The following is a 15,801-nucleotide window of genomic DNA, read 5'->3' as shown; positions in this document are numbered from 1 at the left end:
TACTAAGCATTCAGGCTGAAAATACAGGGAAAACAACTGCACTGTGCCTTTAAGGCTGCAGGTTGTGCTAGGTTTTCCGCCGTTAAGGCACAGCATCACACAGTCTTATCTCCAGTTCATCACGGGGCTCTCAAAAGAAACCAATCTCCTTATATTCAGAGAGGAAGGATGGCTGTTTATTAATACAGCACAGATAGCCATGACGTAGAACCAGAGTAGCTGTAGGTAGCCGATTAACATATCTCAGTCAGAGGTACTTTTTTTAACATGGCTGCCATGGCTGCTTTACCCGGTGTTTAATGGGCTTTAGGCTTTTGGCTGCATACTTCTGTTTGCTTTTTGGTAGCACAATAAGATATATGAACCTATATATCTTGTTATGGTTAGAAGGAAGCTACTCTATAAATATGGTCTTAGTTCACAAATAACTGATTTATGCCTTTAGCTCCCCAGTTTTGTCCATGTCAGCGTTCTTTTACATTTTTACTCCTGAGGACCACCAATGAATCACCACTGGAATCTGGTGACCCCACTGAAAGCAGGGAACCCCGCATAAGCAATTTTTATGATTCGAACCTCAAAGCAATACACAACACTAGACATCAAATATACACATTATGAAATATGTTCTTGAATTCACAAATAAAGAACTAAACAAAAAAATGTTTTTTTTAAATTTTAATGGAAAGGTTGGGCGTGGCATACTAGACTCTAGCATATCTCTGGGGTTTTTCTCTTTAATGCATACTCTCTTTTTGTTGACACGTACCAGTGCTTTTTTCGAGGCCACATGTTGCGCATAATAGATTCTGTTTTTGTACTTCAGTTGCTTTCATGATTCAAACCAACAGCAGCAACTTAATTTTTAGCTTCAAATTAAAAGAAATTCTGTCTATATACGCTTTATTAGGCTACAAAAATGATTTAATTTTCTAAACAGTTGTGGACCCCCTGAGCAGGTGCCACGGACCCACAGGGGTCTGCAGACTAGAGTTAAGAACCACTAGTGTATGTATTAACTCAATGCTCTTTTTAACATCTAGCCTGCAGAGGCCTCAGGTTAGTGATTAGCTGTAAAGAGTTACATTTTGTGTTTGGATTGTGAAACTACAGTTGGCTTCTTTAGTGCCTACATACTGGAAGTCTGCATCACCTTCTACGTTGTGCTGCAAACACTTTCTCTTGGGCCTTCGCAGAGTTATTTACAAATTCTGAGTAAACCTTTGTTTTCGTGCCTCAAGATGTGGTACTTCAGCTATGGATAGGATATTGGGACAGGACCAGTCTCACAACAAATCCATTGGCTCTCGCAAGAGAAAGGTACTGTGCAATTGACATATTGCGTGTTTATTATAATGCATCCGTTGCTCCGACGCTTCTCTGGTACTTTTTAAGTTTATGAAGAAGGGTACCATTCATGTGTAATTCATGTAAAGAAAAAGCACTGGATGCAATTGAAATTGATGAAAGAGCAAAGAGTAAAAGCAGGCTTTTGTTCTATTTAGTATAAAAGAGCTGTCACTCGCGAGAGACTGCAGAACACCAAGAGAGCCTCACTTTGACCAGGCAAGCTGTGTGACAACAACCTGATAATGTCTCTTTTTCTCATATCCCGTTCCACGTCTTCGCCTTCAGTACTGAGCACAGATTAGGATGTGTTCAGCACTGTCAATGGGGAAGGAGACGGATGAGTTCCACGTCGTTCCTGCAGCACAATTTGGATCTAAAGGTTAGTGGTAACTTGACTCCGGCACAAAGCAGTTTATCATCTAAATTTTTTGGGAGCTCCTCCTGCATCTGCAAATACATATGAATATCTCTGCATTTTTGTGATATTACCAGATAAAACAAAACATCTGATTCACATCCAAAATATACTGAGTCTAGCCCCCTATTGTTTTCTAGCCTCTAAGCAATCATCATTTAAAACAAGCCTGTAGAAACCACAGTAACATTTGCAAATAAGTTCACTCAGATTAACTCCAGAATGCATGGTGCCTCTTTTTGTTTCTCACACAAAAAAAAAATCATACATTAACTTGCCCACTAAACTGGAAGAAAGGGAATGAAATGTCAGAAAATTGTACCTTTTATGGTGGCCAGGATGAAGAATGCAATGATGGCATTGTTGATGGCGCAGGTGGACTTGGCAACACAAGACAGCACTGTGAACGGGTTTAGGAGATAACTGGAAAGAAAAACAGCTATTTAGAAACATTGTGTCCTGGAAAGAGGAACACTTGGAGATCTTCTGAGACTGAAGAATTATAACGCCTGAGAATTTAGGAAACAGCTTTTTCATTCCAGTTACACTCATACAATTGAGATACACATTGTTCATCTGTATTTTTTTACTTAAAGCAGAATTTAGAAAAAGAACCTCTGATCACTCGACCTCTGTGATATCATCTTAAATCTCTCTGATGCTCCAATCTGGGTACATGCAACTTTTAAAACACTTAGGCTCTTCTCCAAAAGGACAGTATTTGAAGGATGATATTAAGCGGGGAAAACTCACAGCAGCAGTCTATTGGGGTCAGTGGGTCTCTCACAAATGTATCAGGCTGGAAACAGTCTACACTCCATAACCAGAATTGCATGACATGTCTAGCAGGCCAAATGTTCTCCTTTTTTACATCAGTGGGACAGTTGACCTTGATTCTGATGAAATTATGGTTCCTCACCTGATTGTGAGGAATAATTAATTCATGACTCTATAGAAGACCTAATGGTGATGAAAAAGGCATCTGCACAATCCTGAGCATAGGACCTCAATGAACGAAGGAACGAGAAAGATTGTGGTGAAACCCCACAAAATCAAGTGCCTTCTTTGAATAGAAAGATCCATTATCTGTGAGGGCAACTAATATCTTCAACCTATGGATAAAACCTCAAAATGCTGTAGGCATAAGAAGGAATTGTGCAACAGGCAAGAAGGCCATGTAAAATCCTAAGGGAAATGTTCCACCAGAAAAAGGGGGAGAGGGGATGAGGCCATACCTTTCAATTTCTTTTAACTGACACCCAGAACAAAAAAGGGATATTGACACATTAAGGTCCTTTATTGACTTACAGGAACGAATATAGAGTGTTCTAAAATTGGGAAATTAACCTTGACCTTGTTTGGTCTCATTTGCTTCGTTATGTTATGCATTTAAGAAGGAGGATGCAAATATAGACAGCCTCGCTTTCTCTTCTCGTGCCCCTCAACCACTATTTTAGTGTGGTGTCATATTTTAGAGTAAGAGTATAAATGAACAGCTGAGAAATAACAGACCCCGCTAAAGCAATTCAGCTAAGGTAATCATAGGAAAAAAGAAAAAACATGCTAAAAATATATAACAGCAACACAACGACAGCTGCCTTACCTACAGGGGAATAATGAGGATAGGGAAGACATAAATGGACATAGCTCCAGGAGTGACAGCCACAGCTATTTGGATGTTGATTAGTCAGTCTAGTAGAATTTGAAGGAAAACAGGTTGGCAGTGTTCTTTATTAACATGATTAAAACTTGTGAATGTCAATGGAGTTCAGGACGTTGGATATTGCATGTCCTAGAGAAATATAGAGCTGCCTGATCACTTGGCGTATAGAGACAGAGGAGATCCAGTGAATGGATTATCTCCAAAGTTTGTCACTAATCTCTTGGACTGACTCTATGCCACAGTGCCAGCAAACAGATAGCAATCATCAGGAAACAGCACTCATCTTTGCTGCACTGTTTCCAATGAATGGCAGTTGCTTCCACTGTAGGTTGAGAAGGGGTGAATATTTTCTGCTGCCCATAAATCAACTGGTTGGGAGGTGGATTGGGAGAGATGAAAGGATAGGGTACAACCGATATCTAAGCAAGCAATGAAGTTGAGGACCTGTTTGTGTAGTTCAGATGGACCATTTATTCTGCGCTAGCATTGTGATTGCCCAACAAACTCACTGCCTACTGTATCCAGTAAGAACAGCGTCAAGGATATTTTTCTATGAACCCTTAAACGTAGTTGGGGTGGCAGCTCCAAGGGAGTCAGGGAAAATTCCAAAAATACTCGACTAAAACGGAGTGATAGCACATATTTGGATACCACCTGCTCTGAAACTAGGGCCAGACTCCCAAAGGTAGAAAAGTGTGAGTAAACCGGGGGTGGAAAAGTCACCTGAAAAGGCAATATTACTACCAATTTTGTGTCGGGACACTTTTGATCAACAATGAGGTGGCAATATTTTAGAACACTATAAATTAAATCAGTAAACAGATATTTATGTACAAGAATAGATAGATTTAAATGTGTGCATACTGTGTGCTGAGAACAGGCTTCAGTAATGCTTGGGATCAGAATATCACATGGGGAACTGTAAAGCAACAAAATGCCTGTAGGTCGACTAGTAGCCTGGAGTGAGGGCTGGAGTGCTACTGCAGGTTATTTCCATAAGCAAATCAGGAAACGTCTCAGGCAGCTGAACAACCATGATTTAAATAACGAAGATAGGTGGTTCTGCCAAGTATGGATTTATTCATTATGGGCTTAGTGACATCTTGTGGTTGGCTGGAATAACATGTAAATGTAGTTAGGTCTCATATATCAGACAGCCCAAGCTGCCTGGTTCCACAGACCGATTGTGAACTTAAAGTGGGCTTACAGCCACCCGTTGCTTTTTTAAAGAACTTTCCTCTTTGGTTAAGAACTCCATAACAGTACATGTGTTTTCCAACTCTCTCCCTTGTGTGCTTTTCCTCACCATACCCACAGTGCTCAATGCTGCTCTATCCTTCATGTGCTTCCCCGGAAAAATCCTAGGATATATTTTGCTCTCTCTGTTAAGTGCTACTCCTACCCTGTGATACTCTCTCCCTCTTGCGCTTTCCCCACAAGCAAAACACCCCCAAGCTCTATGGTTCTCTCTCTTTCATTCACCTACTGCCGAACTCAGTGATGTTCTCTCTCTCGATTGCTTTCCCCTCCCATTGCTCTGTGCTGGTCTTCTCTTGTGCGCTTCTACCTCAACAGACTCTTCTGTGCCCCCTGTTGCTGTCTTTCTTGTGTGCATTTCCCCTTCCCAGAACACACTCCATAGCCTGTGTTCTGTTTTGCTCTCTCCTCTCTGTGCTTACCCCCACAAACCTTCTACCCCATACTCTTCTCTCCCTCATATGCTTCGCCTTCCCTGAAAACACCCGTGCTATGTGTTGCTCTCTCCCTAAACCTCAAATTCCAAATGTTTCCACCCTCGAGGTACGCGTTGCTCTTTACACCATGTGCTTAAAACCTCTCTCTCCACCGCACAAATCCGACAACCCTCCGTGAGCCCCATGCTGCTCTCTCCCTTGTATGCGTTCCCCAATGCAATCACATCCCTACAAACAACATGGACAAGGCCAAGAGGATTAAAAGATGAGACCTATTGGCTTTCACAATGCTTATTTTTCAAGTGATGTTAGCTGGTCAGGTACTATGAGAGGGTCATAGGGTTTTTGTTCTCAGAGAGAGAATGCATTAGGAGTAGCATGGGGATCTGTGATAACATGCTCACCAGGTTAGTGCAGATTGCATCCAAACCCCAAGGTCCTTCTAGTCCTAAAATCTCATGAGCGGAGGGTTGGCCCTTGAATACTGTGATGATCCCAGATAACATGGCTTCTCACCAAAACATGTAAGGAAGGGTTGTGGCTGCTCAGAGCGGTCGGCCTTTCTCCACCCCATGCAGAGGTCAAGCGCCAGGGTGTTGCTTGGAGGACGAACAATGAGAACTGCACAGACGCCTGCAGTGGGGCTAGATGAGCCAGAGCCAAGGCAGGAGTGGTGATGGGGAGAATACAAAGTACTACTCAACTCCAGCTCAGACAAGAGTAGGGCCCGTTCCACTATCCTAGGATCCTCCTTTGGCCTACAAATGTTAGTGTCAAAGGAGAGGAAATTGGGGATTAGTGAATTAACACAATGCTATTGATATGTTTAATGACGAACAAGACTATGGATGGACCCACGTGACTTTGCAGATGAGGGGAGGTAGCTGTGGCAAAATCTAGAGAAATCTCTTGATGCCAAAAATAAACTGGCTAAGTATTTTCTTTCCAGTTAATCATAGAAATCTGACAATTGTTGCAATGGACATGAGAAAATGCAGACCCATTCTAATCTCAATTAATCCCAAAACCAGTTTATGTGCTTGCTCTTTTGTGAGGATTATTGAGTATACTGGGTAGTCAACCACATACTAGTGATCAGATGCCCAATTTGATCATCAAGTCTCCGTAGGCATATTGAACATCACAGGAAATAAGAAGAGACTCATGCCAACTTCATCAACCCTGGTCAAGGAGTCCATGGGAACAATGCCTACTCTTAAAAACTGTATAGTTTTTGGAAATTTTAAAGGGGAAAGGGCTGCATGGGGACCTATTCCCATTTGCAAATGGTTATCACCTTCTTAGAGGTGATGGTAAAAAAAAAGAATGTTTTGCAACCGTAATTCAGCCACATAACAATAATGTATACAACTGCGAATCAGTATCAGTATAAAGGGAGCCCCTAAACACGCTCCTTCAAAATACTGAATCGCAAACCAACATTATGATTCGGTAAACTCATATTGCAAGTTATTAACAAGTTACCAAATCCTGGGGTGCATGGCTAACACCATGATGAAGCGGGCCACATCTGTCTAAGCTCCAACAAAAAGCCTATACTGCCCTACAATGCGGCACATCGGAAAGCCCCCCCCCCTGCGTGTACAGGGATGTAGGGGGCCTTGCCAGTGGAAGATGTAGCCAGTGGCTTTCGTGAGGCCGGGAGGAGAGGGACCCCAGTGCTGCAACAGCTGCTGGGGAACAAATGGCTCATTGGTGCGGCACGGCTACCCTAGGAACATCAGTTCGCCTGTAGAGCTAAGGACGCAAACTGGCACCTCTCCCCTGCCCACGGACATCCTGACCCTCTGGGGGAAAGCCCGGGCTGAGGCAAACAGGCTGAATGGGGTCAGCAGAGTGGCTGCTTGGGCCATGGCGGCAAGGCCGTAGGCTGCCCCTTCGCATGTAGAGCTGTACCCTGTGGAGAGGACCGTGAGCAGTAGGCATGGCAGGCCTTTATGGCCAGGCTGACCCACTGGAGGCCTGAGACAAAGGGGAGCGCCAGTGGCAAGTGAAAGGTGTTCCCTCTCTCTCTGACGACCTGTGAGATGGCAGGAAATGCCCGCCCCTCGCCTTCAACCACATAGTCCACAGCGATGAAAGGGGGACTAGACATACACTGGCAGGCAAAGTGGCTTAGATGTGGCTTGGGACACGTGGCCCGGTCTGGCCTGAGATCGGGACTTCCTGTGAGGCCCGGGGGATGGGAGCAGCGCATAGAGGACTCAATGAAGTCCCCCCTATACAGGGGGAGGTAGCTACCGCACAAAAACTAGCCCCAAACAGTGACAGAAGGGGCACCGGACACACAATGTGGGCTTTATACACAACAGATCATGGGCCGGCAAGATGGAGGAGCCACCATGGAGAAACTAAGCAGGGACAAAGTTATGCCGTCAACAGAGATACATGAAGCCAACAGTGGGTCTGCCACACCTGAATTTACAAAGACAAGTAACTTCAAAGTCATTTAAATTACTGAATGCCACAATTAATTTGTGCTATTTTGCTTGTATCATGTGTTTAGTTAATTTCTCTAGAAACATTTGTTGATATCCCAATGGAGAAAAGGGATACATGACTTTAAAATTACTTGTCTTTGTAAAGTGAGTTGTGGCAGAACCACTGTTCGCTTGAATCCAGGGGCCAAGTGAACAAGGGGCTAAAGAATGGTGGTGGATTAAACCCAGATCAGTTGACTGAGGGTGAGTGTTTGATTTGCTCAAACGCTCCGTCCATCATCCCCTTTTGTTTCGCTTTGTTCGCCCTAAGTGTGGCAGGGTATGCTCAGACGTGAGTCCCTTCCTCACTTGGCCACTGGATTCAAGATAGCCTGGCTGATGAGGATTATGAATCCGAAACCGGTCCCAGGATGCTTGTTTCCGGTCCATGGAAGACATGGCTTGGCAGTTCGGGCTGTACTGTTCCCATGAGGCACAGGGTCAGACTGATTTGCATATAGCCATGTCTGAAATGGGGTGGCTGAGTGGGCTAAAGAATGGTGGTGGATTAAACCCAGATCAGTTGAATAGGGGTGAGTGTTTGATTTGCTCAAACGCTCCGTCCATCATCCCCTTTTGTTTCGCTTTGTTCGTCCTAAGTGTGGCAGGGTATGCTCAGACGTGAGTCCCTTGCTTACTTGGTCACTGGATTCATGATAGCCTGGCTGATGAGGATTATGAAACCGAAACCGGTCCCAGGATGCTTGTTTCCGGTCCATGGAAGACATGGCTTGGCAGTTCGGGCTGTACTGTTCCCATGAGGCACAGGGTCAGACTGATTTGCACATAGCCATGTCTGAAATGGGGTGGCTGAGTGGGCTAAAGAATGGTGGTGGATTAAACCCAGATCAGTTGACTGGGGGTGAGTGTTTGATTTGCTCAAACGCTCCGTCCATCATCCCCTTTTGTTTCGCTTTGTTCGCCCTAAGTGTGGCAGGGTATGCTCAGACGTGAGTCCCTTGCTCACTTGGCCACTGGATTCAAGATAGCCTGGCTGATGAGGATTATGAATCCGAAACCGGTCCCAGGATGCTTGTTTCCGGTCCATGGAAGACATGGCTTGGCAGTTCGGGCTGTACTGTTCCCATGAGGCACAGGGTCAGACTGATTTGCATATAGCCATGTCTGAAATGGGGTGGCTGAGTGGGCTAAAGAATGGTGGTGGATTAAACCCAGATCAGTTGACTGGGGGTGAGTGTTTGATTTGCTCAAACGCTCCGTCCATCATCCCCTTTTGTTTCGCTTGGTAACCTCTTAACATTCACAGTAGATAAAGCTACAGGTCTCCGGTAGCCCACCAGTGCTTGGGGCCTCACCTAGGCCTATGGTTCCAAGGCTCCTGAACTACAGAGACAAGTATCGCATTCTCCAGGTCAACTGGTCGCATGGCCCATGGAAAGTGGAGAGTCACAAGGTGAACCAGTTCTCATACTACACAATCCTCGTTCATAAGTACATAAATTATTTTTTCCAAGTTAATGCAAAGCTCCATCAGCTGGGTCTTCGCTATGCGCTTCCCTACCCAACGAAGAAACGCCTCCTTCTTCACGACACCGGAAGAGGTCTGGTAATGGCTAGAACAGGATGGAACACCAAGAACAGAAGCGGATGACTGGCGACTTGCGAAACCGAAGTAGAGCAGGAGGGCAGTATGGCGCAGGAGCAGGCCGAGTGGAAAACCTACAAAACACCAGGGGGAAATGGAAGGACACAGCTGGTGGCAGAGATGGCAAACTAACAAGAAGAGCAGGAGATGAGGTCGCAAAGAAGCCTGAGGCACTCCACATATGACCTGGACTTCCTGGACAATGATGCAGAACTATTCCTCTGACGGGGGCCAGTGGTAACTTCTATGACAGCGGAAACGCTGTGTTTAGCTGGTGCCGTCAGACTCGGGGAACCTGATCCACCCATCACAGAGGTACGGGGACATAGGCCTGCTGGCGAACATGAGACAGTAGGGAGCTGTGCATTAGCAGTTGGGAGCTGGAGCTCCCCCAATAAACACTGTAAGACTTCACTCCAACTAAGTGACAAACCAGGTCCATGAATGGGGTCCTGCAAACTTTAGACTCATAACTCAATTAGTTGTTGAATTGTTACTTATTATCTGACTTTAGGGGTACTGAGTGTTGCAGGCAACAGGCATTTCCTAGGCTGGGGGGTAAGCACTGCGCGGATTATGTTCTGGACACACGGGCCAGGGTTGGCAAAGTTACAGTAGACATTTTTCAGCTAGTGAGCAGACACTGGCAGTGTGAGGTAGGCACACAGGAGATGGAGCTGAGGGCAGGGACCGAGGAAGGGATCCTGGGTTGGAAGGTGAACCATGGCTGAACAAGGGGTGGAATGTCTCAAAATCCTCACCTGGAATGTCAACGACCTGGGGAACAAAATTAAACGGGTTGTGGTGCAGTATATCGAGCAACAGCACCCAATATAGTCTTCTGCAGGCACCTCACCTGATAAGGGCAGGATGTAAGTTCCTGGGTTGGGGCCAATAAGTGTCACTTATGCATGCGGGATTCTCCTGAGGATCTGGGGAGATCCTCAGGATCTCCCCAGATCCTGGGGATCTGGGGAGATCCCCAGGCACACACTACTGTGGGTAAAAAGAAAAATAGGCATTCGGAATTTCACTAGGCAGCATCTGCAGTTGATAAGTGAGGTCATGTCTATGTGCAGATCTGTATGTTTGTGTGCATGTGTTAATGTTTGTGTGTAGGTGAGGAGCAAGTGGATTTCCTTTCCGCTGGCACGAATTTGAAATGCTGGATAAGGCACAATGGTCCTAATTCCTCACAATCTTCTACTTTTAGCACAATGGTGGTATTGCCTGGCAACATGCAGACACCGACACAATAGTTGTAATTCGGGGTAAAATGCATGCTGTGACACAATGATTGTAATCCTTGGCAACATGCTGGTTCCGGCGCAATAGTTGCAATGCCATGGCACATGCTGTCCCCGCCACAATAGTAATAATCCTTAGCAACACATTGGCCCTGGTACATTGATGGTAATCCCTGGTAAAATGCTAGCCTTTCACATAGGTGGTAATCACCGGTAGCTTGTTTACTATGGCACAATGATGCCTCATACCACATTAATAATCTCACCTCTCTGTCCTGCCTAAGAAAATAGGATTCGGGGATCAGGTAGGGTGTGTTCCACACGACGTACAGCAGTCCTGGCAGAGAGATTATTCAGAAGATGGCCACTGTGCCAAGAAATGTCAGCATCTGTTTACGCCAATTGCAGATGCTGCCTAGTGAAATTCCGAATGCCTATTTTTCTTTTTACCCACCGTAGTGTGTGCCTCAATTTGCTGCTGCTTAAGGATATAAAGACAAACCTAACAAGTACTACAGACTTTCTGGATATAAAGCCACAGGATTTGGTGCTTTATTTAACATGGAATCACACTGCACTCAAGATCCAAAAGTGTTGATTCCCAGACAAATCACACTGAAGGCTATTTCCAGACTGCATACTGTCTCTGACTATGCTTTTAACTTGGTCTATGCTGCAGGAGACTGCGATTTACTGACCAACCTTGGACTGCTCGAGACCTCAATATAAAGATGCATAATAGATCAGATGATGGATGCTGTTTGTGTGCTGATTTTAAACAATATGACAACATTACAATGGCAAGAGTCCACAACTCTCCTGAAAATGAAAAAGCTCCAAGCCTGCAAGCTGCAAAGGGCAAAACATGTGTGGGCTGTCGCTGCTCAAAACAAAAATAGAATAGGAAACAAAAAAGAAAGAAAGACAAAGAAAAAAGAAAAAAAGCAAGAAAGAAAGAAGGAAGGAAAACAAAATGAAAGATGGAAGAAAAGGGATAGAAATAAAGACAGAAAGAAAGAAAAAGACTCAAAGACAAAATGAGAACGAAAGAAAGAAGGAAAAAGAGAAAGGAAGAAAGAGAAAGGAAGAAAGAAAATGGGAAAGAAAGAAAGAAGGCTAGAGATACATATAGCAAGAAAAACAAAAAAGGAAGGAGAAAGAAAGAAACAAGAAAGGAAGGAAATACATATAGAAACTATTACAAGTGTTGCAAATTAAAAAGATAAACATGATAAAGGTTCTTCCTTGGCAAACTTTAATAAAGAACTATTGGTGAAACTGAGTTCAGAATAACCGTGTTCTGAAGAATTGGCAACCTATGAATACACATGTATATCATTGAGTTTTTTTTGTATTTAAATACTGCATGCATAGTAAAAAGAATACAACTTAATACAGAGCAGTTTCAAATGGATACAATCTGCCATGGTGTCTGTGAAATACCATCAGTTAGATAAAGAAAGAACATTTATTTATTTATTTATTAAGTTTTAAAGAATTCACAACAGCATTGGCAGGAGACAGGAAGTGGTAAAGCATGGAATGTGACTTGTGCTCAAACTGGTACAATTGAGTCCTGCTTTAACCCCAGGCTCTAAACATAAAGGCAACACTAAAATAATTATAAAGTAAGAACAAAAACACTGGCCCTGAAGGGAACTACCTTGTGTGCAGATATGCTCCTTGTGATAGAGCAAAGTGAAGTCACTCGAAGTAAAGTTAACCATTCTCAGAAGTAGTCTGACCTATCGCCCCAGGCTGTATGCTGTAGTGGGCAGAAGCAAAATGTGATTGACAACAACAGATCAACTGATAAAGAGAGGTGACTAAAAAACCCTTTAAGTAAGTATATCATACATATACGTTTAGTATAAAGTCTTGGCTAACACCAGACTTACACATGGATGCTCATTGTTTTCCTTATTCCTAGGTATAATATGCAAAGCTCTTAGCCAATACTGCATATACAGACTTCTGGGTCGAGTAACTAAAGGGGAAACTGTAGATGACCAGAATTGGATGCTGAAATTACAATAACAACTGTAGTGTTGCTGGCTGTGAGAAAGAAGTATTAAAAGAGGGGAAACAGTTACAGAGCAAGTTAGTGGTACAGGGCTTCAGACCAGCACAAGGACATAGACAAACAGCTGTTCCCTTCGAAAACGATGATGAAGCATCCTAACAGAATGCAAATACTCTAAGGGGAACTGGGAACTAAAACCACAGCATCTGACAATGAGCTAAAGCCTGCTCACAAAAATAAGATGACCTATGGAGCTGACACTTACCACAATGCTACTTTCAGTGGTATGTAGTACATTTCTGAAGGAGTTCGGATGAGTTCCACCACATCTGGGGCATACTGCTTCAGCTCTAGGAGGAGCTTCTGTTTTTTGAACTGTTGGAGACAGAAAACAAATGTCAAATGAAAGAATTAAAAAGAAATGCATAATACAAGCCTCCGAAATGACTTGGATCTTTAGGGTCAATCACCAACACTGTATTCCCAAAAGAGCAACTTCAAAGGAAATTAACTGACCAGCACTTAGGTATCCCTAGCCTAGAGCCATTGCTTACATCATTAGTCTCCAAACTGACTAATGAATGCATTAAGTAGCAGAAGAGCCTCTGGTATGATGTCTAAATTCAATGCCCATTCATGCAGCCCAAAGCACACATCATTTTGTGAACTTTGCCTTTTTTATGAAATTTTGTTCAAAGCTACTTCATTGAGTAAGAGATGTAGGTGCACATAACATAACACAGCTGTGATCTGCAGTCCCTTTGTGTAGTAAACACTGCCCTGACAAGTAAAATGCAAACTACAAATAGATCTTTCCTAAATCAGATTGTGAGACACATAAATGAAAAAATAATAATAAAGCAACAAATATTCTCTCAAAGATACCATACTTGCAAAAACCACATATAACACACTTAGGCTCTTGCAAATTAAAATTGCAGAGGCCAGAAACTTACCATAATCAGGAGATGCGAGTTACAGATGAAGCACAATAACCTGACTTGAACCTGACTCAGTTAGGATGTTGAGAAGTTGATCCCTAAACTTAGTTTAAATTGAGTTTAGAAACCGAATCCTAGGTTTGTGAGGGTTTAAGGACAAGGCCAGGAACATTTCGATCAGTGGAAAACACGCTTCCTTCAGATGTCTCCACAAGGCAGCCGTTCCATTACACCTCCCAGGACCTCCACACTGCCTTAACATAAGTGTTTGTAACATCAACAGGTGCAGCCCTATTCAGCCAAACAGAAACCTAGAGCAGTAAATATGAGCATCAACAGTGGTTCACAGTGGTATCATTTAGAAAAAATATGGAGCAATCTCTAAAGGACTAACGACTGGTCCCAAAGCTAAACGAATCAGAAATACAGTCATTCTATCGCAAAGACACCCAACAACATAATTTAATCTTTACAGATAAAATGCTTTCATAAATATAGTCAAGGTGTTCAATGATTAAGTAATCACACAAGAACATTTAAAGAAGAGGGCCTGTAAGATTCATTTATCAGGTTCCTCAAACCAGTGTGAACGTTTTGAGCTATGTCCATGTGAGCCTAATCTTTTACATTAATTTGTAGAGATGTGGAGAATGGTAAGAATGGGATCTTAACCGTCCTAGGTGAAAGACTGTAGTGGGTGTGCACATAGACCTTTCAAATGCACAATTCCATTGCAGGAAAAATATTTAGTCACAGTGAGAGGGGGCATAAGTAGCTTGCCCAGCATTATAAGATTTTCAGGTATGTACTGAAGCTGGGATTCAACTCTTATACAGAGTCACCAAAGTCTGCAACCTAGTGAGCAGAACTCCCTATGGCCCTCTGGGTGTGCTGTACAAAGCCCAGTGAGATGGGCTGATGACTCAATATACTAGTGACCAAGATGAATGTAACATTGCTTGACTGACTGCCCGGCAATATACGGTAATCTGCTTGTCAGACATTTAAGGGACAGGCATAATTAAGGCTGACCTAAGAGTTCAGCAACAAGACATCTAACTGTGCCCTTGAGCTGTCACAGCTGCACATCTGAATTAGGGGAATATTTGATGCAGTGTGTGGGAGAACTCATGTAGAAGGCAGAAGGATTGAAAAGTGGCTTGAATGAGAGAGGGAAGGATAAGAGGGAGAAGAGAAAAACAAAAAGAGAATGGACAATAGACAATAATTTAGGAGAATGGGGAAAGGGTTCATGGGAGGCAAGGGGGGCATCTGACCAAGCAATGGATACGTTTAACAGGGGGCAATGAGGAACTAGGGAAGGGAAAATGAGATGTCAGAGTAGATAGGACACACAATCGGGTAGATGGGAGGAGAGCATGACAAAAGACGCGAGGAGAGGAAGAATAGAGATGCAAAGCTTTATGGAAGGACATACTGGAGAAGTAAAGTGATTGAGAAAAAGACGGAGAGAGGTGTGAAGAAGGGTGAAAAAAAGGGAAATGGATGGGTATACGGAAATATCAAAGACAGGAGGGTGGATGAAAAATGAGCAGAGGGATGCGGCACAGGTAGATCAAGAACCATGGAAGAAAAAGGGAACGGGTGAAGAGGCGCATGCTAGGAAATGAGAAGGGAGAGAGGAAGATAAGGAAGAGTAAAGGAAATAGACCTGGGGTTGAGAAGTGAGAGGAGACAGGGCAAATCAGAAATAGAGGGAGAGAGGAGGCATTCCAAGATTGACCTATGAAAGAGAGAAAAGAAGTAGCAAAGAGAGAGAGAGAGTAAAGCAAGGGTAGAGAGGCTGGAGATCAGAGCAGGAGTAGATGCTAGAGGGGGAGGTGGCATCAGTGGTAGAAGTGTGCCCAGTCTGTGGTAAACGTCGGCATTCACCGTTTATTTATTTATAAATTAACCATTGCCTGGCTCCAGGAAGGAGTGGGTCTGGATCAGGGTCTTGTTTTTGCTGCTAGCAGCAATGATTAATGGTATTGCAATATTCCACACGTATCTGAAATTGTGATGTTGGGTATTCCAATAACGTGGATTTCTCCAAGAAGTAAACTTATGTTTTGCATGTTGAGACTTGTATTATCCAAAAGAGACAATCCGAGACAGTGGAGCTTCTCACAAATGCCGATAAAAAAATCGAAGTGGAAGGCGGGTTGGATTGGTGCATGGAGGCTGAAAAAGTGGTTTATGAGAGCAGAGGCTCCCCAAAAATGTTAGAGAAGATTTAGAGGAGGTGGAGACTTATACAGCCAGGAGGAGGATGAATTAAACAGCATGAGGCATGTGCAGGCTTGTAAGTGCAAATGAAAGCCTGGGAAGGGGAGAGGGGTGGACTGAGAACATTTTCCA

General features: G+C 43.6%; 1 protein-coding gene across 1 annotated transcript in view; it reads right to left on the bottom strand.

Annotated features, from left to right (window-relative positions):
- The window catches only part of PIGU (phosphatidylinositol glycan anchor biosynthesis class U), a 142,896-nt gene that overhangs the window by 69,039 nt on the left and 58,056 nt on the right, over window positions 1-15,801 (bottom strand). Inside the window, exons 5-6 of the mRNA XM_078652172.1 lie at window positions 12,765-12,874; window positions 2,088-2,188 (exon numbers count right to left, since the gene is read on the bottom strand). Coding sequence (XP_078508298.1) covers window positions 2,088-2,188; window positions 12,765-12,874 — 211 coding nt within the window. The remainder of the gene's footprint in view (window positions 1-2,087; window positions 2,189-12,764; window positions 12,875-15,801) is intronic.

The sequence above is a fragment of the Lissotriton helveticus genome, chromosome 7 (genome assembly GCF_964261635.1).
Source record: "Lissotriton helveticus chromosome 7, aLisHel1.1, whole genome shotgun sequence".
Taxonomy (NCBI): Eukaryota; Metazoa; Chordata; class Amphibia; order Caudata; family Salamandridae; genus Lissotriton; species Lissotriton helveticus.
The sequence above is the reverse complement of the archived record's forward strand: the minus strand, read 5'-3'. Positions and strand labels throughout refer to the sequence as shown.